The sequence below is a fragment of the Salmo salar genome, chromosome 16, assembly GCF_965601325.2.
Source record: "Salmo salar chromosome 16, fSalSal1, whole genome shotgun sequence".
Taxonomy (NCBI): domain Eukaryota; kingdom Metazoa; phylum Chordata; class Actinopteri; order Salmoniformes; family Salmonidae; genus Salmo; species Salmo salar.
Window position 1 is genome coordinate 12267519 of NC_138306.1, and position 25782 is coordinate 12293300.

Genomic DNA, 25782 nt, shown 5'->3' on the forward strand with positions numbered 1-25782 from the left:
GTTAGGAGTACGGCAAACACCTTATTTCTTTGGTTCCTCAATATACATTTACCATATTACAATGTAGGCTATGTGTTACAGCACTACTTTTGGTGTCCCCCTCAGGAATTGCTCTTGAGAAAATTTCATGTAATTGTCCCCTCCAAAGTGGATATCAGATTTTCGCCCCTGCATAGGAGGCATTCTCTCCATGGCTGATGGCAAGGCATTGCAATGCGTTGAGTGTCTGCTGCCAACATACAGACTCAATCTCTCGCCACTTTAATAATTCGATGTATTAAATGTATCACTAGTCACTTAAACAATGCCGCTTTATGTTTACATACCCTACATTACTCATCTCATATGTATATACTGTACTCTATGCCATCTACTGCATCTTGCCTATGCTGTTCGGCCTTATATTTATACGTATATATTGTTAATTATTCCTTTAAACTTGTGTGTGTATAAGGTAGTTGTCGTGAAATTGTTAGATTACTTGTTAAATATTACTGCACGGTCGGAACTAGAAGCTTACAAGCATTTCGCTACACTCGCATAAACATCTGCTAACCATGTGTATGTGACCAATACGATTTGATTTGCAATGTACGGTTTCAAGTAGTTGGTAAAATTACAAGTGAACTTTTTTCAAGGAGTCAGAAACTTTACGTGATTTCCTCATAGTAGATTTTTTTCTAACTCATGAGTGTAATTTCTGTGCTTCTATGATGTCTGAAAGCATGGTCCTCAAAAGGTATGTATTTGTGAGGAGTCCTAAATTGGTTACAAATACAAGACTGTGTGTGCGTGCGTGCGGTTAGGTTTGAAGCTTCTCTAACCTGCTCTGTGTTGTTGTCCTCTGGAAACACCTCTGGTTGTCAGCGCTCTCTGTGATAGAAGATTGGCCTTAGCGCAGCAGCTGTGGCAGACAGATTCTGCTAGTGAGCGTAAACTGAGAGCACACAACTGATTAACCCCTTCACTGCCAGCCAGGGAAATTGAAATGTATTCAAATATTTCCCAGTTTATGTAAATTCTTGCACCATGACGTGAAACCGTGAAAGAAAGAAGGCCGTGTTTCAGTTATGGTGACGCACGATCACATGTAGTCTAACTAACCTAACCTTCCTGAGAGTATGATGGAAAGTGTTCATATGTAACCCAACATCCTTCTGTGCTTTGCTCTCTCTCTCTCGCTCTTCTTTCTTGAACCAGTTCTAGAACAACTGATACAGACATACTTCTCTGCTTAGTCATACCTTTCTCATGCATGTTTCTAGAGAGAAACTGGGTACGATGCATGACTGATCTTACAGTGCAATGTAAGATCTTTGCACTGGCCACAATAAATCTCTACAAAAATGTGGTAACACCTCTTAAACTTGAGTGATATCTTTATAATGCTAGTAAGCTTTGGGCTTTGGTGGAGAAAATGTGTTTCGGAATGAACCTTAGACAACAATACATAAGTTGCCAAAAAGTATTTGTTATGATGGACTGTGAAAAACCCAAGGGATAATCATCTATTAGTGTACTGTGTGAGAGCAGATATGACATTTTCTGTCATTTAAATAGTTGAGGCTGTGTGTACGTTCAGATGGTGTTCAGAATGTGAAGAATTATGGCACTAAGGTGTGAGTCAGATGTGCCTCCTTCGGATTAATACAAATTTGAATCGGACCTACACTTCTATTAGTCCGGTCAGCACTTACCTCTTCTCCTTGGGCAACAAATCAACAAATCCAATGAAGAAATAAACATTCTACTAAAATTGTATACTTCATAGCTCACAAGAAACCAACAACACACACCACTGATCATTTTCAACTGCAATAAAACTTTATAGAAACAGAATTCTTTGGAACATGCTGATGATAAATTAACATTTGCCTAACTAGAATAACAAGTGGATTAATATTAATCTCTAGTTGATACTGATGGACATATTCTATCATCACACCAGCGTACTAGATACTCTGGATACTCCCAAGGGGTTGAAGCAGTCCATCTTCAGGAAGAGAACACTCTTCGAGAAGCTACACACCCCAGGGATGAAAGTACTTTGACAGCTTGTGGCTCCTGTTGGGTCTCATAGGAAAAGTCTGTTCCAACAGTACTTCCGACAGTAGCTGCTGCTGCTCATGCACAACAGCCTGGATCGGTGGGCGCTGGATCATTTCTGTCACCTGCCCTTTGTGGTTTGGGGTTGAAAGGGCAGTGCAGATGCTGGGATGATGCTGGCTGATCCTCTCTGGTCCATGGGAGGCCATGAGGTCTCAATAGGGCTCCAGATTGGCACAGCGGTCTAAGGCACTGGTCCCATAGGGCGGCGCACAATTGGCCCAGTGTCGCTAGGGTTTGGGCGGGGTAGGCTGTCTTTGTCAATTAGAATTTGTTCTTAACTAACTTGCCTATTTAAATAAAGGTAAAAAATGTTTAAAAAAATGAAGATGTGTGTGTGTGCGACCCCTACAACTGGCTTTGCTTCATCTCTTCAGAAAGAGACTCTTCATCCTCCTCCAAGATTGAGGGCAGTGATGGAGCGACACACACTGGGAAGAAAGGCCCAGACTTAAAGTTAACGTCCCAGTGAATGGGCTTCGCTCTCTTCCTGCGCCCTCGTTGGCTATTCTTCCATTCCCGCTCGGCCTTGGCACGGGAGGCGGGCATGTGCCACCGCTCGATAGGAGGCTGTTCTGCCAGTGGGGTCAAGAGGATTTCAAAGGGGCACTTCTCGCCCGCCTGCACGGCTCTCCTACTAGTCAGTAAAGCGGAGTGGTCGGTGCGACCTGTGTGGCTGGGCGTAGGTCTGGGCAGGGGGTGACAGCCATCATCTCCACCTACGTTAGCTGGGTGGCAGACTAAAGGTGGACCACAGAGGAACATCCTCTCAGTGCTACTGAAGTACAGGGGCTCAGAGGGTAATATGCTTTGTTTGTCACCCAGTTGTTCTGGTAGCTGCTGGTCCAGCATAGCAGACCGGATCTGTAAGAGCTGGATCCTCTTCGACACACGCCGTGATCTGGCGTTGGCAGGCCGGGCTGGCACTGGGGAGGCAGGTGGGGCAGGCACTCGGCTGGAAGGAACCGGAGAAGCAGATGGAGTAGGCACCAGAAGGTCAGGCACATGGCTGACCATTGGGGTAGGCAATGGGATGGCCATCTGGGCAGGTGAGGCTGACACTGCAATGGTTGGCAGCACAGGGAAAGAATTGTTGCTCTCCCTCCTATCCATGGAGTTTATAAGCTCTATGGTCTGGTTAGGGAACCTCAGAGTGCTGCCATCAGTATGTCTTGTTATCCTAGCTATCCCGGTCTTGGGTCGAGCCAGGCTTCTGCTGGCCTGGACCTCCGGCTGGAGGACATCCACAGGAGAACATGGCGGCTGCAAGAGGCTGCCGTCGGACAGAGACCGTCTGGCCTGAGCAGGAGGAGAGCGGGGCCTTTGGTCCTGGATGTTAGACCTCTGGAGAGGATTGGCCTGGATCCTGACCTCAGACTGGCTGCATGGAGTCCCAGATAAAGGAGCTACTGCCTTGGCTGCAGTGGAACATACATTGGGCCTCCTAGGGATGCTTCCTGGTGTCTGTGGTCTGCTGGATTTAACCTCTGGCTCCTGCTTGTGGCTGGAGGTCAATGTGCTCCCTCCAGTTTTGGTTTTGACCGGACCCAGACGCTTCCTACCCATCTGTCCCTCCAGCTGCAGACGAGGCATGCGAGGCACTTTGAGGGAGTTTTTGATCCTTTGGACAGTGAGAGAGGTCACAGTGAGCATTGGGAGGCTGATGGGTGGAGTGGCCATTGGAAGCCTTCCCATGTCAGCCCTCTCTTTAGTCACATCCATGTTGTGGAAGTGGGATCGGCTATTCTTTCTCCCTGGTGGCATTGGCTGTAGGACAATATCACTGGCACTCCGGACACTGAGGATGTCTGTCAGGCTGTTCTCAGAACTGTTCTGACTGGTCTCTTGTGTCTTAGTCCTGGACATCACTCTGTCTTTCATGGCTGTGAGAGTCACAGTGGAGGAGCAAACAACAACAAAAAGCATGTTTGAGAATAAGAATATAGAATAAATGACATATATTTCAATAGTGTTTGATCAAAGTTATTATAAACGAGTGTTTTTCCACCTTCAAAGGACATTCCAATTCCTGCCAAAATGTTCATAAATTCATAAAAATGAAAGATTCACAGACTAAGGCCTACCTTCAATTTGGACTTCCAGATAATTTGCACACGTAGGATTTGACTATAAAGTTTCAACAATATATCATTGAAAACAGAAACACAAGACCTAGTTTTAAATCACAAAATATAACAGTTTTTGACAGTTATTGATCAAATAAAGTTCTCATAAGATAAAAGTAATGTATTTGAGATTATTTCATTAAATTATAGGTCCTACCTCAGTTCAGGAAGAGCATCAATGACCTGTCTATGGATTGTCTTAGTTTAACAAAATAATGCTTCATTATGACATCATGTACATTATGACATAGCAGCCGTCAACATCCTAAAAGTTTGTCAAAACCACTTGAATAGGCATGAAATGTAAAATGAAATACAATAGGCCTAATTCAACAATTGAATAAAAATAATAGTTTGACAGTAATTATTCAGTTTATTGGCTTTTATTTTCATTACAGTAGTGGTTTTGAATTTATTAAAATGAGAGTAGGCCTAGTGAGTTTCGTAGAACTCGATCGCTCATTGAACATCTGTGTGGAACGTTCCCAGCTGATGCCACACAGACACCTTTGAAAAAAAAATCACGATTTTAGATTCATATTCAACTTATCAGCATATATGCACGGCAAATAAATTCCCAGTAATCAAATAAATCTGAAAATCGCAATTATCTATTTATAATAGCATCCTCTTAGAACGAGAATCACTATGGTGTCAATGTTTTTGATTATGTCCAAGTAGGAACATAGCTGTAGGTATTTTGACTTCTATACTACAATAGTGGTAGTTGTGTGTGTTTTCTTGTCGTTCATTCGTTTTGAGTCAGCGCTAAACCCAACTCAACCAAAAATAAAAGTTAAAGAATGGAATTAAGCCAGTGTCTTAGATTGAACTATCCAAGCAGTAAATATATCCTTTAAATGTTGATATTTGGTTGCGTTGTCAACTAAACACAATTCAATATTACTTTTGTAATACAGTAAATAGCCTAAAGTTAAGGCTCTTACAAACTAATGTAACAGTTTTTATTCAAACGTAAAATAAGTAACAGATCCATGGCCACATTTTGAGGTTACTGTAACTATACATTTATTCGTATGTAACGTTAATCATATAAAGCGTGCATGTTCAAGATAGCATGCATACTGTAGGTTGTGGCGGATCTGTGGAGATATTCACAATTGCTATAGTCTGTAGAACCTCGAACGGCATTGATCACTTGCAGCATGTACTTTTAATGTAATCTCAACTTCAAATCAGGTAATTTGTTCTGCTATTTGACGAAGCACAGTGTGGTTTAGTCGCCAGGGTTGTGGGTGCGATTCCCATGGGTGACCAGTGTGACCGTATGCTAAATGACTAAAATGTAATTAACCAGTGGTGGAAAAATAACTCAATTGTCATACTTGAGTAAAAGTAAAGTTACCTTAGTAGAAAATGACTCCAATAAAATACTACTTGAGTAAAAGTCTAAAAGTGATCGACTGGCTAGATGGCTAGCGTGATAATGACTAGCGAGGTAAAGTTGGATCATAGCTAATGTTGGCTGTGCTATTTAGCCAGCTCGCTAAGTTTCCAAGGGTGTTGCTATAGCTACTATACATCCACACTAAGCCAGGTAGTTACATTTTTGCTGTATACTTTTATTTTACGTAGAGAGAGGTCCAGTCAGGTTTGGTTAAATAGTTATGTGGCTTTTGACTGGGTTTCAAGCCTAACTATGTTGTTTATATTACTTCAGGGAACTTTAGCTACTATTACGTTTGCTGGCTTGTTTATTGTTAGAGATAAATGCTAGCATTACTGATACCGAGACAGGGATAAGCTACTCGCTGGCCGCCTAATTGCAAGCTAGCTGATAGCTTTACACTTGTGTATGTGCGAACGTGTGTGTGTGTGTGTGTGTGTATATATACTGCTCAAAAAAATAAAGGGAACACTAAAATAACACATCCTAGATCTGAATGAATGAAATAATCTTATTAAATACTTTTTTCTTTACATAGTTGAATGTGCTGACAACAAAATCACAAAAATAATCAATGGAAATCCAATTTATCAACCCATGGAGGTCTGGATGTGGAGTCACACTCAAAATTCAAGTGGAAAACCACACTACAGGCTGATCCAACTTTGATGTAATGTCCTTAAATCAAGTCAAAATGAGGCTCAGTAGTGTGTGTGGCCTCCACGTGCCTGTATGACCTCCCTACAACGCCTGGGCATGCTCCTGATGAGGTGGCGGATGGTCTCCTGAGGGATCTCCTCCCAGACCTGGACTAAAGCATCCGCCAACTCCTGGACAGTCTGTGGTGCAACGTGGCATTGGTGGATGGAGCGATACATGATGTCCCAGATGTGCTCAATTGGATTCAGGTCTGGGGAACGGGCGGGCCAGTCCATAGCATCAATGCCTTCCTCTTGCAGGAACTGCTGACACACTCCAGCCACATGAGTTCTAGTATTGTCTTGCATTAGGAGGAACCAAGGGCCAACCGCACCTGCATATGGTCTCACAAAGGGTCTGAGGATCTCATCTCGGTACCTAATGGCAGTCAGGCTACCTCTGGCGAGCACATGGAGGGCTGTGCGGCCCCCCAAAGAAATGCCACCCCACACCATGACTGACCCACCACCAAACCGGTCATGCTGGAGGATGTTGCAGGCTACAGAACGTTCTCCACGGCGTCTCCAGACTCTGTCACATGTGCTCAATGTGAACCTGCTTCATCTGTGAAGAGCACAGGGCGCCAGTGGCGAATTTGCGTGTTCTCTGGCAAATGCAAAACGTCCTGCACGGTGTTGGGCTGTAAGCACAACTCCCACCTGTGGACGTCGGGCCCTCATACCACCCTCATGGAGTCTGTTTCTGACCGTTTGAGCAGACACATGCACATTTGTGGCCTGCTGGAGGTCATTTTGCAGGGCTCTGGCAGTGCTCCTCCTTGCACAAAGGCGGAGGTAGCGGTCCTGCTGCTGGGTTGTTGCCCTCCTACGGCCTCCTCCACGTTTCCTGATGTACTGGCCTGTCTCATGGTAGCGCCTCCATGCTCTGGACACTGCGCTGACAGACACAGCAAACCTTCTTGCCACAGCTCGCATTGATGTGCCATCCTGGATAAGCTGCACTACCTGAGCCACTTGTGTGGGTTGTAGACTCCGTCTCATGCTACCACTAGAGTGAAAGCACCGCCAGCATTCAAAAGTGACCAAAACATCAGCCAGGAAGCATAAGAACTGAGAAGTGGTCTGTGGTCACCACCTGCCGAACCACTCCTTTATTGGGGGTGTCTTGCTAATTGCCTATAATTTCCACCTGTTGTCTATTCCATTTGCACAACAGCATGTGAAATTTACTGTCAATCAGTGTTGCTTCCTAAGTGGACAGTTTGATTTCACAGAAGTGTGATTGACTTGGAGTTACATTGTGTTGTTTAAGTGTTCCCTTTATTTTTTTGAGCAGTGTATATATATTTTTGGGGGGACGGTGAACTCAGGAGGATGGTGATTGTTTAACTACTTGTCCCTATTTTATATTTGAGAGATTATTGTTATCCTCTGGTAAAGGTTTTCATTTATACATCATAGCTTGATGTCTTTTTTCCTGACCTGCTGGGGTGCGTTTGTGGTCATCACTTTTGTCGCCGCGCGGCACAGGTTTCAGGGCGCATTGGGGAATGCCGATTGGTTGACATTTGGGTGTGCGGGTAGGCTCTGTTGTTGACTATGAACGCACCCAAGGTTTTTGTTGTTGTTGTTGAGACATGCTCAAGTGGGGCTAAATAGTCCGGTCATTATTGTTGTAATCAAATTGTATTTTGTTACTTGTATTTTTGTTACAGTCAATGTACTCCATATACATATAATTTAAAATGAACCTAATTCGAGTGATGCTATGCATAGCAGGTACATTTAGCTTAAAGACTAGCGTCTAAGGATATGGGTTCTTTAACTCCCTCAGTTGGGGAGGGGGTTGGGTGGGTTTGTGGTAGGGTCAGGGTATTAGCTTACGAGATGTTTACTACTTTAAACTTTCATAATTTCATTTTGTACAAGTTGTATACACTCAATGCAATTTTGATTCTTTCCTTTTCCCTATTTCTTATTTTCTTTAAAGATGTCGGCACCTAATAACTATACTTTTATGACACTTAACATTAGGGGTACTAAATGCCCAGTCAAGCGCAAATGCATTCTGTATTATCTAAAGCAGCATAAGGTTGATATAGCTCTTCTTCAGGAGACACACCTGACTGACTCTGAGCCTGATAAACTGAAGAGAGAGTGGGTGGGCCAAGTGTACTATTCATCTTTCACCTCTCGGGCAAGAGGGGTGGCCATACTCATTAATAAGATTTGCCCCTTTCAGATACAATCTCAGATTAAAGACAAAGGGGGTAGGTTTGTGATCATTCAAGATTTCTTTAGCACTGAGCCCATTACCAATGTGAATGTGTATGGGTCTAACCATGATGATCCTAAATCTTACCAAGAGATCTTTTTGAAGTTAATGTGCCCATCATCAGAGATAATAATGGCAGGGGATTTTAACTTGGTACTGGACCCTTCCAGTGATAGATCTTCCTCTAATAGTATCAACCTCACACAGGCAGCTAAAATGTTAAAAGCAGAAATGAAACACTATGGACTCGTAGACTTATGGAGATTTCACAACCAAAAGGTTAAAGAATACTCATTTTACTCCCCTGTCCATGACAGTTACTCTAGAATTGACTTATTTCTTATTCCTGCAGCCAAGGGAAGTTTAACTACTGGGTGTAAGTACTTACCAAGATGTATATCAGATCATTCTACCCTGCTGGCTTCAGTACCAGTCAGTAGATAAGAAGATGGAGGTTTGGCACATACTTGCTAAATAATCCCACATTTGTAACATTTCTGAACACTCATATAGACATATTTTTTAGCACCAATAACAACTCTGCCTCCCCCTAATTTTAGGAAGCTCTCCTTGCATATCTGAGGGGGCAAATCATATCCTTTAGTTCAGGTGCTCGTAAGATGTATAAGGCTAAAGTTGATTTGTTGGAGAATGAAATTAGAGATCTGGAAAATGAACATAGTGTAACATTTGAAGACTCAACTCTACAAAAATTGGACTCAAAGTGATTGGAATATAACACCCTGACGACCCATAAAGCAGAAAATGCTCTTAGGAGAACAAAACAAAACCACTACGAACATGGAGATAAAGCAGGAAAGTTGCTTGCTTGGCAGATTTACATTTACATTTTAGTCATTTAGCAGACACTCTTATCCAGAGTGACTTACAGAAGCAAATGCATACATTTCATGCTTCTTTTTCTCTCTTTTTTTCCCCGGGACTGGTCCCCCGTGGGAATCGAACCCACAACCCTGGCGTTGCAAACACCATGCTCTACCAACTGAGCCATACGGGACTGTGATTATGCCTTTTAACAGGGCAGCTATGCAGAACCCAAGATAAGACGAGAGGATGCTAGTAGAGTTATTAGCTCTATTAAGCTACCCAATAACACAGTAGTTCACAGTCCTGAGGAAATTAATCTAGTCTTCAGGGAGTTTTATGAAACATTGTACAAGTCTGAAGGGGATGCCCCTGCCACAATGCATGAGTTTTTGAACAAACTCAATGTACAAACTTTAACTGATGAGGATAGAGAGCACTTGGAGAAAGAGATTACATCAGAGGAAATTAGGGAATCCATTTTCAACACTGCTGGGGGAAAGTCACCAGGGTTAGACGGATTCCCTATTGAATTCTAGCGATCCTTTTTACCCAAACTATTTGAGCCTCTTTGCAGTATGTTTAATTATGCCATAGAGACAGCAAAGCTCCCAGACACACTTGAACAGGAACTGATCACAGTTTTGTTAAAACCTGGGAAAGATCCTATGCTTTGTGGGTCGTATAAACCAATATCTCTATTGAACACTTCATATAAGATTCTTGCGAAACTCATAGCTCTTAGACTGGATAAGGTTCTACCGGACTTGGTTGATATGGACCAAACAGGCTTTGTAAGAAACCGCTCATCTGCTGATAATATCAGAATATAATGTAATATTATGCATTATGTAGAGAATGACCAAGAATGTGTAGTGGCGGCTTCATTAGATGCGGAAAAAGCTTTTGACCGCATAGAATGGAACTACCTGTTTGAAGTTTTACAGAGGATGAATATTGGACCTAAGTATGTAGGCCTGATTAGATTACTGTACAAATGTCTGGTAGCTCAGATCCTGACTAATGGAAACATTTCCTCACAGTTCTCCCTATCACGTGGCACAAGGCAGGGTTGTCCCGCTAGTCTGCTCCCTTTTTCTTTGGCTATAGAGCCACTGGCAGAAGCTTTTAGATCTCATCCATCCATTCATGGTGTTCATATAGGTGGGCGTGAACATCTGGTCTCGCTATATGCCAATGACATTTTGCTTTACTTCACCAAAACAGAAATTTCACTCCGGACATTAGTTGACATCCTGAAAGAATATGGGACCTTTTCAGGATATAAAATAAACCTATCGAAGAGTATAATTATGCCTTTTAACAGGGCAGCTATGCAGAACCCAATCTTAGACCAACCATTTTCTTGGAAACCACAGAAAATGACATATCTTGGATTGCAAATTCCTTCTGAAATTATTAAGACATATCAACTGAACTATATATACTCCACTTCTCAAAAAGGTTGGGGAAGAATTGGATAGATGACGGGATTTACCAATTTCTCTTATTGGGCGGGTCAATTCTGTAAAGATGAATATATTACCAAAATTCTTGTACCTTTTTCAAACCTTGGCCTTTCCTATTCCCAAAGCTTTTTTCAAACAACTTAATAGGAAGATTTCTTCATTTCTGTGGAAAGGGAAACCCCCCAGAGTGAAACTCACAACTTTATGCAAACCATACTCAGGAGGACTCACTCTACCTGACTTCCAGTTGTATTACTGGGCATCTCAGTTAAAGGCTGTGTGGGTATGGCAAGATACAACATCAAGTTCACCCTCTTGGAGGCAGATAGAGGAAGAGTGTCTGACCCCGGCTACATTGGCATCTATACCTTATATTAGCCCACCTAAAGCTTTGCTAGGTTTCATAAACTACCCTTTCATTAAAAACACTTTAAATATATGGATTGAAGTCTGTAAACAAACAGAAGGGCTTAGATCTATATATGAACAAACACCTTTCGAAAATAACCCCATCTTACCCAAAGCCCTGAGAGATGGTATTACATTTTCTTGGTTCAACAAAGGAATTAAAAAAATTGGTAATCTCTATAGAGAAGGTGAACTACTATCCTTTCAACAACTGGCATCTCGTTTTCAGTTACCTCAAACTCTTTTCTTCAAGTACCTACAGGTTAGGCATTATCTTGCCACTCAGCAGGGAGGTAGGATTCAGCCCATGAGTAAACCTAAAACTGATAAACTGTGGCTGGAAAGGAAAGGGGTAAAAGGTTTCATTTCCTACATGTACTCTTGGCTTCAAGCTCTGTTGGGGAATGATGAACCACTGAAAGCTTGCATGAAGTGGCATGATGACCTTGGTCTCATTTTTGAGGATAAGAAATGGGGAAAGCTCTTTTTAGATGCTCAGCGTCTTTCATTTAACACAAGGCACAAGTTGATGCAATTCAATATTTTACATAGGGTCTACTTTACACCAGAGAGACTGTACAAGATCAATTCTAAATATTCAACATTTTGCCCAAGGTGTAAAACGGGAGTGGGCTGTCACCAGGGGCGAAAATCTGATATCAACTTTGGAGGGGACAATTACATGAAATTTTCTCAAGAGCAATTCCTGAGGGGGACACCAAAAGTAGTGCTGTAAAACATAGCCTACATTGTAATATGGTAAATGTATATTGAGGAACCAAAGAAATAAGGTGTTTGCCGTACTCCTAACTACCGGTACCCAAAACTACACAACTAATCACAACAGCAATACCATTGCCTTTAACAAATCTTAGTTCAGTCACCAGTTTAAGTTGAGAGTGGGGGTATCCATGGCATTTTCCAATTATGTTCCTATTTTACAAGTCAAAAAAATGGAGAACCTTTCATAATGTTGCCAAACAAAGACTCAACAAACTTACCTGAGACTCCCTGTCTCTGCCAGTCTGTCCCTGCATAGCTGTCCCCAACTCTGCTGTCTGTGTGCCATCTGTTGCCTGCTCTGCCTAATGACATCATTGTGAAACATTTCCATTAGAATTTCATTTCTTTCTTATGAACATTTTATCAACTAGTCTGAGATATTAGGCTACTAGGGTTCTTACTTTGCGTTTTGGTGTACTGAAAAATACTCTGATGTCCGTCTTTTATTTTTCTGCCATTTTTCTACCTGGCTGGCTGGCTGGCTACACACACACACAGTGTGTAGGTTATTTACAGTAGGAGATGGGCTTCTATCATCTTCAATCATTCTATATGGACTTCGATCTAAAAGGTAGCTAGCAAATGTGAAACGGATTAAAATGACAAGAGTTGACAGCTGTATGAGTTCACCATTTACACAACATATGCTGCAACCTTTTGTAATTTTAATAGTTTGTTTCATATTGGCTGGCTTCCAACAATAGCTGAATTTGCAAAGCTAGCGAGCACCAATTCAGTTTCAGTGGTGTTTGCTATAATCTTTGCTACCCGGGTTAAATAAAGGTGAAATTAAATAAATAAAAGTTCCCTTGCGACAATTTAGCTTTTGCAACGAGACCATTAAATATATTTAAAGCAATGGTAGAAGAGAGTGTAGTTCTGTTCAGTTTGGACTTCAGTTTATCGCTAACCTTATCACAGGGACTTTGAAGCACTAGCTTACATCATCTGCATGCTGATCTTGGAATAAATTGACGATAGGAAAGATTCCATCTTTGACGACGCCACATAAATGGAATAGGTACTAGCTAGCTTAACCTCTTACATCTAGATGTTCCGCTAGCGGAACACCTGCTCCAATATCCAATGATGGGCGAGGCGCGAAATACAAATTACTCTAAAATCCGAAAACTTCCATTTTTCAAACATATTACTATTTTACAGCATTTTAAAGACAAGACTCTCGTTAATCTAACCACACTGTCCGATTTCAAAAAGGCTTTACAGCGAAAGCAAAACATTAGATTATGTCAGCAGAGTACCCAGCCAGAAATAATCAGACTACCCATTTTTCAAGCTAGCATATAATGTCACAAAAAACAAAACCACAGCTAAATACAGCACTAACCTTTGATGATCTTCATCAGATGACAACCCTAGGACATTATGTTATACAATGCATGCATGTTTTGTTCAATCAAGTTCATATTTATATCAAAAACCAGCTTTTTTACATTAGCATGTGACGTTCAGAACTAGCATACCCCCCGCAAACCTCCGGTGAATTTACTAAATTACTCACGATAAACGTTCACAAAAAACATAACAATTATTTTAAGAATTATAGATACAGAACTCCTCTATGCACTCGATATGTCCGATTTTAAAATAGCTTTTCGGTGAAAGCACATTTTGCAATATTCTCAGTAGATAGCCCGGCATCACAGGGCTAGCTATTTAGACACCCACCAAGTTTAGCACTCACCAATATCAGATTTACTATTAGAAAAGTTTGATTACCTTTCCTGTTCTTCGTCAGAATGCACTCCCAGGACTTCTACTTCAATAACAAATGTTGGTTTGGTCCAAAATAATCCATCGTTATATCCAAATAGCGGCGTTTTGTTCGTGCGTTCTAGACACTATCCGAATGGTAAAGAAGGGTCGCGCGCATGGCGCATTTCGTGACAAAATATTTCTAAATATTTCATTACCGTACTTCGAAGCATGTCAACCGCTGTTTAAAATCAATTTTTATGCCATTTTTCTCGTAAAAAAGCGATAATATTCCGACCGGGATTCTGTGTTTCGGCAAATAGAGGGAAAAACAGAAAGATGGGGGCGGCCAGTGCACGAGCCTAAGCCCTTTGTCCTCTGATAGACCACTTAGCAAAAGCGCTCGTGTGTTTCAGCCAGGGCTTTGAATTACGTCATTCAGCTTTTTCCCGGGCTCTGAGAGACCATGTGAGCCGTAGGAACTGTCACGTTAGAGCAGAGATCCTTTGTAATGGATAGAGATGGCAAAGAAGTTCAAGAAATGGTCAGACAGGGTACTTCCTGTACAGAATCTTCTCACGTTTTGGCCTGCCAAATGAGTTCTGTTATACTCACAGACACCATTAAAACAGTTTTAGAAACTTTAGGGTGTTTTCTATCCAAAGCTAATAATTATATGCATATTCTAGTTTCTGGGCAGGACTAATAATCAGATTAAATCAAGTACGTTTTTTATCCAGCCGTGAAAATACTGCCCCCTAGCCATAACAGGTTAATAGTTAATATTTGCGCGCTAGCTCTGCATATTCAGCTAGTGTGTGTGCGCGATTGACTGGATTAACCTTACGTCAGTTACGTTCATTGAGTGCCTTTCAGACAGTAGACACGACCCCTCTGTTATCTTGCCAACTAAGGAACTGGCAGTGGATCAAACCATTTTGAGGCAAAGGGTGGGGGGGGTCGCAATCTTTTGAAACTTAAAAACGCGCTATTAAGTGTCTATAATCAGCACAATTGCTTTCATTGCGTATTATTAATATTATTTAAATTACATAGTTATGTTTCAGTGATATATTGGGGGGGACAAATCATATTTTTCCCAGGATGGGAAGGGTCGTGTCCCCCCCGTCCCCCCCGGGATTTCCGCCCCTGGCTGTCACAACTTCCACCGAAGTCGGTTCCTCTCCTTGTTCGGGCGGAGTTCGGCATCACTGGTCTTCTAGCCATCGTCGATCCACTTTTCATTTGTCTGGTTTTCCTACACACCTGGTTCTCATTTCCCTCATTAAATGTTGTGTATTTAACCCTCTGTTCCCCCCATGTCTTTGTGTGGAATTGTTTGTTGTAAGTGCTTGTGCACATGTTTACTGGTGCGCGTTGGGTTTTGTACCCATGTTGGTTATTTCTTTATGCCGTTGGTTTTCAAAATTAAACTGCTCCGTTCTGCTCTCCTGCGTCTGACTTCACTGCCACCAGTTACGCACCCCTTACATGGGCACACTTATGCATATGTTTTTGTCCTGCCCTGAACTAAGCAATTATTGGAAAGACATTATTCAGATCTTATCACAGGTCACTAATATGACGGTAGCACTAGATCCTTCCCTTATTCTTCTTGGAGATGATTCTGTTCTACCAGTTAATATTTGTATCAAAACCAGATTCATTAAATTGGCAGTCATTGCAGCCAGTAAATGCACAGCTATTATATGGAAGTGTCACGCCTTCAGCGGAGGTCTGCAGCCCAGGGCCTTCAGCGGAGGTCTGCAGCCCAGAGCCTTCAGCGGAGGTCTGCAGCCCAGAGCCTCCAGCGGCGGCTTGGAGGTCGGAACCTCCAGCAGTGGTCTACAGCACAGTGATTCCGGTAAGGATCTACAGTCCGATTCCTCCAATCATGATCCATAGGCCTATGTTACAGAAGCGGAGGGATCTGCGGGCGGAATGAAGGTTACGCCCTGAGCCAGAGCTACCTCCGAAGCTGGAGGATCGGGAGAAGAGGAGGGTTCTGGGTGGAGCACATGAGCCGCCATAGACTGTTGTCACCCTCCCTGCCCTCCCTTTCTGTTTGGGGTTGTTGTTGTTGGGTTTTTTGGTTTGGGTGCAGTCAGAGTCTGCACCTTTGGGGGGGGGGGGGGGTCCTGTCACGTCCTGACCCTGGTATGAGGTAATTTATCCCTAGTAGATTGGTCAGGGTGTGACAGGGGGGTGTTTTGTCTATGTGTTTTGGGTTTTCTGTTTTCTATGTGGATTGTCTAGAGTTTCATTCTATGTTGTCATTTTCTATGTTGTGGCCAGGTATGGTTTCCAATCAGAGTCAGCTGTCTATCGTTGTCTCTGATTGGAAGCCATACTTAGGCAGCCTGTTTTCCTTTGGGGTTTGTGGGTAGTTGTTTCCGTTTAGTCTAGAGTACCTGACGGGACTGTTGGTCGTTTTATTGTTTTGTTGTTGAAGTGTTTTTATTAAAAATCAAAGAATGAGCACTATACACGCTGCGCCTTGGTCTCCATTCAACGACCCCTGTGACAGGAAGTGTGACACTCCGCCAAGCAAGCAGATGTGGCTAAAATAACTATCTTTCTATATTCCATCTGAAAGAATAACATACAATTTACGTAATAAACCCTTTGAATTTACTGACGTCTGGGGGACTTTCAGCAGTTTCTAGAGACGTCACCTTAGCTGCATCATTACTACTTTCTTCATTAATGTATTATTATTTGTTTTTATGTTGAATCATTTATTTTCTAGCATGGAATGTGAAAGTCATTCTGTTTCTTTTTTTGTTGTTAATCAGTGAAGCTAATACCGGCAGAGGGGAGGGAGGGGGGTGTTCCTGTGTTGGGGAGGGAAGGGTTTTGCACGATGTCCACCCATGTAGCATGGTGTTTTGTGCAGGTGGAAGGAATAACTGGGCATTATCTGTGTCATATTTTGATGATTGTTAAATAAAAAAATAAAAAAGGAAATGCCAATAAATATATTGTAAAAAAAATTTTTTGTCGTTTTCCCACCACTGGTTATTTACGTTTTAGTCATTTAGCATACGGTCACACTGGTCACCCGTGGGAATCGCACCCACAACCCTGGTGACGAAAGCACACTGTGCTTCATCAAATAGCAGAACAGAATTACCTGGTTTGAAGTTGAGATTACATTAAAAGTACATGGTGCAAGTGATCAATGCCGTTCGAGATTCTACATATACTACAGCAATTGTGAATATCTCCACAGATCCGCCACAACCTACCACAACCCGCATGCTATCTTGAACATGTACGCTTTATATGATTAACGTTACATACGAATAAATGTATACTTACAGAAACCTTAAAATGTGGCCATGGATCTGTTACTTATTTTAAGGTTGAATAAATATTGTTACATTAGTTTGTAAGATAACTTTAGGCTATTTACTGTATTACAAAAGTAATATTGAATTGTGTTTAGTGGACAACGCAACCAAATATCAACATTTAAAGGATATATTAACTGCTTGGATAGTTCAATCTAAGGCACTGGCTTAATTCCATTCTTTAACTTTTATTTTTGGTTGAGTTGGGTTTAGCGCTGACTCAAAACGAATGAACGACAAGAAAACACACACAACTACCACTATCTAATTTATTAACATGTTTTGTCAACAAATTAACAGGCTATTTATTGTATTTCAAAAATGATATTGAAATGTGTTTGGTCGACAACATCAATTTAGGCATCAGGCATGTCACTTCCCCCATTGGCTGACCGTGCTAATACCGAATGGGACCAAACAATTGTGGGTTTAGCATTGACTCAAAACGAATGCACGACAACAAAACACACACAACTACTACTATTATAATATAGAAGTAAAAATACCTGTAGCTATGTTCCTATTTGGACATAATCAAAAACATTGACACCACAGCGTTTCTCGTTCTAAGATGAGCTATACTAAATAGATAATTGTGATTTTCAGATTTATTTGAGTACTGGGAATTTATTTGCCGTGCATATATGCTGATGAATTGAATATGAAACTAAAATTGTGAACGTTTTTCAAAGGCGTCTGTGTGGCGTCAGCTGGGAACGTTCCACACAGATGTTCAAAGAGCGATCGAGTTCTACGAAACTCACTAGGCCTACTCTCATTTTAATAAATTCAAAACCACTACTGTAATGAAAATAAAAGCCAATAATCTGAAAAATTACTGTCAAACTATTCTTTTTATTCAATTGTTGAATTAGGTCTATTGTCTTTAATTTTACATTTCATGTCTATTCAAGTGGTTTTGACAAACTTTTATAATGTGGACGGCTGCTATGTCATAATGTACATGATGTCATAATGAAGCATTATTTTGTTAAAATAAGACAATCCATAGACAGGTCATTGACGCTCTTCCTGAACTGAGGTAGGACCTATAATTGAATGAAATAATCTCAAATACATTACTTTTATCTTATGAGTACTTTATTTGATAAATATCTGTCAGAAAACTGTTATGTTTTGTGATTTGTGACAAAAAAGTTTTTGTTTCAAACTAGGTCTTGTGGTCTTGTGTTTCTGTTTTCAAGAATATATTGTTGAAACTGTATAGTCAAATCCTACGTGTGCAAATGATCTGGAAGTCCAAATTGAAGGTAGGCCTTAGTCTGTGAATCTTTCATTTTTATGAATTTATGAACATTTTGGCAGGAATTGGAATGTCCTTTGAAAGTGGAAAAACACTAGTTTATAATAACAACTTTGATCAAATTCTATTGAAATATATGTAATTTATTCTATATCCTTATTCTCAAACATGCTTTTTGTTGTTGTTTGCTACTCCACCGTGACTCTCAGCCATGAAAGACAGAGGGAAGTCCAGCTCACCGTTGGCTAGGACACAAGAGACCAGTCAGAACAGTTCTGAGAACAGCCTGACAGACATCCTCAGTGTCCGGAGTGCCAGTGATATTGTCCTACAGCCAATGCCACCAGGGAGAAAGAATAGCCGATCCCACTTCCACAACATGGATGTGACTAAAGAGAGGGCTGACATGGGAAGGCTTCCAATGGCCACTCCACCCATCAGCCTCCCAATGCTCACTGTGACCTCTCTCACTGTCCAAAAAATCAAAAACACCCTCAAGGTGACTAGCATGCCTCGTCTACAGCTGGAGGGACAGATGGGTAGCAAGCGTCTGGGTCCGGTCAAAACCAAAACCGGAGGGAGCACATTGACCTCCAGCCACAAGCAGGAGCCAGAGGTTAAATCCAGCAGACCACAGACACCAGGAAGCATCCCTAGGAGGCCCAATGTATGTTCCACTGCAGTCAAGGCAGTAGCTCCTTTATCTGGGACTCCATGCAGCCAGTCTGAGGTCAGGATCCAGGCCCATCCTCTCCAGAGGTCTAACATCCAGGACCAAACTCCCTGCTCTCCTCCTGCTCAGGCCAGACGGTCTCTGTCCGACGGCAGCCTCTTGCAGCCGCCATGTTCTCCTGTGGATGTCCTCCAGACTGAGGTCCAGGCCAGCAGGAGCCTGGCTCGACCCAAGACCGGGATAGCTAGGATAACAAGACATACTGATGGCAGCACTCTGAGGTTCCCTAACCAGACCTTAGAGCTTATAAACTCCATGTGTAGGAGGGAGAGCACCAATTCTTTCCCTGTGCTGCCAACCATTGCAGTGTCTGCCTCATCTGCCCAGATGGCCATCCCATTGCATACCCCAATGGTCAGCCATGTGCCTGACCTTCTGGTGCCTACTCCATCTGATTCTCTGGTTCCTTCCAGCCGAATGCCTGCCCCACCTGCCTCCCCAGTGCCAGCCCGGCCTGCCAACGCCAGATCACGGCGTGTGTCGAAGAGGATCCAGCTCTTACAGATCCGGTCTGCTATGCTGGACCAGCAGCTACCAGAACAACTGGGTGACAAACAAAGCATATTACCCTCTGAGCCCCTGTACTTCAGTAGCACTGAGAGGATGTTCCTCTGTGGTCCACCTTTAGTCTGCCACCCAGCTAACGTCGGCGGAGATGATGGCTGTCACCCCCTGCCCAGACCTACGCCCAGCCACACAGGTCACACCGACCACTCCGCTTTACTGACCAGTAGGAGAGCAGTGCAGGCCGGCGAGAAGTGCCCCTTTGAAATCCTCTTGACCCCCTTGGTCCCACTGGCAGAACAGCCTCCTATCAAGCGATGGCACATGCCCGCCTCCCGTGCCAAGGCCAAGCGGGAGAATAGCCAACGAGGGCGCAGGAAGAGAGTGAAGCCCATTCACTGGGACGTAAACTTTAAGTCTGGGCCTTTCTTCCCAGTGTGTGTCTCTCCATCACTGCCCTCGATCTTGGAGGTGGATGAAGAGTCTCTTTCTGAAGAGATGGAGCAAAGCCAGTTGTAGGGGGTCACTTTATTTAAATAGGCAAGTTAGTTAAGAACAAATTCTTATTTACAATGACGGCCTACCCCTGCCAAACCTTAACCCGGACAACACTGGACCAATTGTGCCGCCCTATGGGACCAGTGCCTTAGACCGGTGTGCCATTCGGGAGCCCTCATGGCCTCCCATGGACCAGAGAGGATCAGCCAGCATCATCCCAGTGTCTGCTCTACCTTCCATCCTAGTTCCTCCACTGCCCTTTCAACCCCAAAGCACAAAGGGCAGGTGACAGAAATGATCCAGCGCCCACCGATCCAGGCTGTTGTGCATGAGCAGCAGCAGCTACTGTCGGAAGTACTGTTGGAACAGACTTTTCCTATGAGACCCAACAGGAGCCACAAGCTGTCAAAGTACTTTCATCCCTGGGGTGTGTAGCTTCTCGAAGAGTGTTCCCTTCCTGAAGATGGACTGCTTCAACCCCTTGGGAGTATCCAGAGTATCTGGAAAGAATTCTGTTTCTATAAAGTTTTATTGCAGTTGAAAATGATCAGTGGTGTGTGTTGTTGGTTTCTTGTGAGCTATGAAGTATACAATTTTAGTAGAATGTTTATTTCTTCATTGGATTTGTTGCCCAAGCAGAAGAGGTAAGTGCTGACCGGACTAATAGAAGTGAAGGTGTTTCCAGAGGCCAACAACACAGAGCAGGTTAGAGAAGCTTCAAACCTAACTAACCACACACGCACAAACACTGTAACCAATTTAGGACTCCTCACAAATACATACCTTTTGAGGACCATGCTTTCCAGACATCATAGAAGCACAGAAATTACACTCATGAGAAAGAAAAAAAATCTATTGAGTTAATCACGTAAAGTTTCTGACTCCTTGAAAAAAGTTCACTTGTAATTTTACCAACTTCTTGAAACCGTACATTGCAAATCAAATCGTATTGGTCACATATACACATGGTTAGCAGATGTATATGCGAGTGTAGCAAAATGCTTGTAATCTTCTAGTTCCGACCATGCAGTAATATCTAACAAGTAATCTAACAATTTCACGACAACTACCTTATACACACACAAGTGTAAAGGAATAATTAACAATATGCACATATAAATATAAGGATGAACGATGGCCGAACGGCATAGGCAAGATGCAGTAGATGGTATAGAGTATAGTATATACATATGAGATGAGTAATGTAGGGTATGTAAACATTATATAAAGTGGCATTTTTTAAGTGACTAGTGATACATTTATTACATCGAATTATTAAAGTGGCGAGAGATTGAGTCTGTATGTTGGCAGCAGCCACTCAATGCATTGCAATGCATTGCCATCATCCATGGAGAGAATGCCTCCTATGAAATCTATAAAAGCTATCCAACTGCCTACATTGTATCTAATGGAAGCGTAAAATAATTAACAAGTTTAAATTCTCGATATTTGACGCATTCATTCTATTTTAAGACTGAAAATATTCATGTAGAATGCCACAATGATGCAACACGGATGGCAACTCAACGGCTGTAGTGTAGTTCTTCTGTAAAGTATTTAAACTGGAACAACCATTTCAGTAATGGATTCAATATATCCAAGTAACAGATTAATAGTTTAGAATTTTTTTTCTTTATTTTCTGTAACATTCAAAGTCAGCAGGCTTTGTATTCTTGAGACCTTAGTCACTCCAAAAGTGAACCACCCACCTGGAAAAACTTCCCCTGGACAGTGAGTGTCAGGCCCTGACCTGAGAGAGCCATTTTTCTCTGTTTAGTTAGGTCAGGGTGTGATATGGGGTGGGCATTCTATGTGTTTTATTTCTATGTTTTGGCCGGGTATGGTTTCCAATCAGAGGCAGCTGTCTATCATTGTCTCTGATTGGGAGCCATACTTAGGCAGCCTTTTCCCACCTGGGTTTTTGTGGGTAGTTGTTTTCCGTTTAGTTGTCTGTGGCCTGACGGAACTGTTTGCTTTCGTTTTTGTTTATTTGTTTAAGTGTTTCATTATAGTAATAAATATGAGCACTCAACACGCTGCGTTTTGATCCACTCCTTTTGACGATCGTAACAGTGAGATAGAGGACATTCGTCATCTACTGATGAGTTTAAGTCCCATTAAATCCTCAGAAGTACACCAAGATAGCCAGAAGCATCTCATACACTTATTTTCTCTGATCTGCAACTATTCTGTTGTGTACATAGAACTTTACTGCTCTCCAGTCCCTGTTTACTAGCGCTTGGGGAGAAGCAGCAATGCATTTCTCAGTCTTGTTTTTCCCATTCGGATAAAATTCATCAAGGAATCTTCAAGGGCATCCACCTCTATTGTCGACCAATACCTTTTGTTCCTTTGGCACCTTTTGTCACACCCTGACCTGAGAGAGACGGTTTGATTCTCTATGTGGTTAGGTCAAGGTGTGGGGTGGGCATTCTATGGTGTCTATTTCTTTGTGTTGAGCAGAGTATGGTTCCTAATCAGAGGCAGCTGTCTATCGTTGTCTCTGATTGGGAGCCATACTTAGGCAGCCTTTCCCCACCTGTAGTTGTGGGATCTTATTTTTGTACTGCTCGTTATAGCCTGCAAGACGTGATGGTCGTTTGTCATTGTTTGTTCTTTTGTTGAAGTGTTCTAAATTAAAATAAATTCAAGATGAACACGTACCACGCTGCACCTTGGTCTACTCCTTTTGACGATCGTTACACCTTTGGAAAGAGATGGCATTATGAATGACTACATTAAAAAAAGGTTGACTACAATACAGTACTTGAACATCTCTCTGTATTAACTCTACAAGGTTACAGCTGTTTCTGCAGAGGGTGTGTTGAGATTAAACTAACAATCCCAACTAAATAACTACATAGATAAGGATGTGAGAGGAGAATGTGCAATGCTGACATCAAGGCAGACTCAATCTGTATGGAATCTAAGCCCAACAACCTGTTTGCAATGTAATATTCTAATAAAAGCAATACCTATTAAATCAAGTTCCCTCCCTCAAGAAAAACAATGTAAAGCGTTGTAATCCTTCTGTGTTATCATCTATCCTGACACACTAGTTCCAGATCTAACATCTTGACTTGTGTCCAATCCAAACTGAACCGTTCTGTGCTGGCATGGTTGGAAATACACTAACTGATAAAGACAGTATTGATCTGGACCAGCACAGTACGGCCATAAATTGACACTACAGAGTGAAAATGCACTGACTGAAGGCAGCAGGAAACATGCTTACCGTGTGAGCCTCTCATTTGTCCCAGCTTTCCCTTGGTCATTGGCTGTTTAGCCCGAATCGCTGACATCTCTCCTGGAAAACATGTCAAAAAGGACATTGTAATTAAGAATAGGTCCATGTGTATGTAAGGTATAGGCATACAGGTCAGATTTTCTTCATAGAAATTGCCTTCCTCTGATGGCCCTGGGACACAACCATCTTCACTGTTGTCAATACTGGTTATTGAGTCATCAGTCTTGTATCCAAGCATAGCTTTGGTCAACTGTATTGCAGAAAAAAAGTATCTTGGATAACTAGATAGATATCAAAGTATTTGGACACTGGTACATTTTGATTAGTTATGGCTCTGTGCTCCTCTACTTTACATTTTCTAATAATACAATGAATATGGGATGAAAGTGCAGACTTGCCTGTCTTTGATTTACAAAGCTGATTCACAAGAACTTACAGTATGTGCTGGTGTTGAATGACACTAACTTACGTATACGCTGTCTGTTCTGATCAACGGCAGTGCATCATCCAACACATGGACTATCGACCCAGAGGTACTGGCAGCCTCGGTGTCTGACATCTAAGGATACAATAAAATGAAATTAGCCATGTGCAAATTAGGCAATTGAATATGATTCAACCATCCCCAGTATCCTCATTCTAAACAACTGACGAACCTGAGCTTCGGGATTTATTATTTCCTTTTCAAATCTGGCCTACAAGTTGAATTATGTTTGTTTTAGAGTTTCCATGTGTCTTCTTAGCCTCTGCAGTGCCTTTGTAAAGGAAGACAAGTTTCAAAAAGAATGGTTGAGACTTAAAAGAATGACAAGATTGCTCAGCACACAACAAAGGGGATGGGCTGGGGGACACCAATGACTGTTATCATTGACTGATAGAGGTCCTACAAACATCTATTACAATTTCCTTTCAGATGACTTTCAAGGTAAAAAAGCAAGTATAAGCATAACATAAGCACATTATGCAAGTTCCTGGATGCAACTAAAGCTGATCTGCTTTTATGGATGGACTAAACGAGAAACAGTATGAGTGATATGGCTAAAGCAAGGCATGTGAATTGGCACAGCCCTACCAAATGTTAACCTTTCCACAATCCTTATTCCTGTTGTGGTGATACACTCTTTTACGTGCAAAGCCAAAATAACTAGCAACTTATTTCTCTTTGAGTAAGAAAGGGCACTAAAAAAACTGCCAAAACTTCAATAAAATAATTTAAATGGGGGGATTTATATAAATATTTCAGCACACATGCATGCTTATGACTTGACAAAACAGATGAAAAAGAACTGGCTTTTCTAGCTAGCTTGTAAACCAATTCAAGTTACACTAGCAATATTATTTTCTAATGCATGTAACATTGGGTTAACCACAATCATGTATTCTGAATCAAAGACATGTTACCAATTATGCTAAACTAGCACGCTAACCCCTGGCTAGCACGCTAACCGCTAGCTAGCACGCTAATCGCTAGCTAGCACGCTAATCATTAGCAAGCAGTAAATAAGTAGAAGGTAAAAACATGCAAAGTAACAATTGCACATTAATGAATTGTTTGGATAAACCCAACAATTTCATTCTCATGACGCAGTATATCTGACACAATGTGGCTTTCGGACATTGTCAATGCATGTTGGATTCCACCGAAAGACATACATGAGCTAACATTCATTACAAATAAAGACAACGGGAACATGCTTGCTTGCCAATACACCAAATAAAATTTTTGTTACAATATTGGTTAACAGTTTAGTTAATAGCTTACCTTCTTGCAGGAATGTGAACGTCTACAACCATCCTCCTCTTCATTAAAAAACGTGCTGCACAGCTACTTTTGTTGTGATCATGCTCAGACAGAGACAGGCTTGCCAGGTCAATTCCAAATTTCTATGAAAACCAGGTAAAAAACCCACGTTCAAAGCCTGAAACCTATCACAATTTCAGAAGATTACAGGGAAATTAATGGCTTTTTTTAACTACCATGTTGGTAACGGTGCAATATAGAAGTAGTATTAAAAACTTGCACCCAGCGACCAAAACTTTTCACCTGCAGCAAAGTTTTAAAAGTACCTCAATAAAAGATATATAGTTTACGTGGCAACCCTAGGGAGAGATTTGTCACTGCAGCATGGGGGAGATGGGAACTGTGTTGACCTGTGACATTTTTGATAGTTTGGTACTTTGTGCACTCTGCAGTGGGGGAGGGGCTGGATCTCCAGCAGAAATTATGGAGAGTAGACAATGATTCCATCAGCCCAGATTTCTGAATATGTGTGCAATATTATTACTGTCACCTACATTTCTTTAGACAGTTTGGGTTTGTAGCTTACACAATCAGTATCAGTGAGGTGTTAAGTGCAGCTACTTGAATGGTCTGTAGACCTGCTGACACAAAAGTACCGTATGGCAGG

General features: G+C 41.9%; 1 protein-coding gene across 1 annotated transcript; it reads right to left on the minus strand.

Moving 5' to 3' along the window:
- On the minus strand, window positions 1-25226 carry LOC145861080 (uncharacterized). Its single transcript, XM_082962514.1, has 5 exons — window positions 25137-25226; window positions 23844-23933; window positions 23363-23434; window positions 22792-22832; window positions 1-12361 (listed from the first exon to the last, which is right to left on the minus strand). The coding sequence occupies exon 5, from the start codon at window positions 4030-4032 to the stop codon at window positions 2455-2457; it is 1578 nt and encodes a 525-aa protein (XP_082818640.1). The 5' UTR covers window positions 4033-12361; window positions 22792-22832; window positions 23363-23434; window positions 23844-23933; window positions 25137-25226; the 3' UTR covers window positions 1-2454.
- Between the last annotated feature and the right edge of the window lie 556 nt (window positions 25227-25782).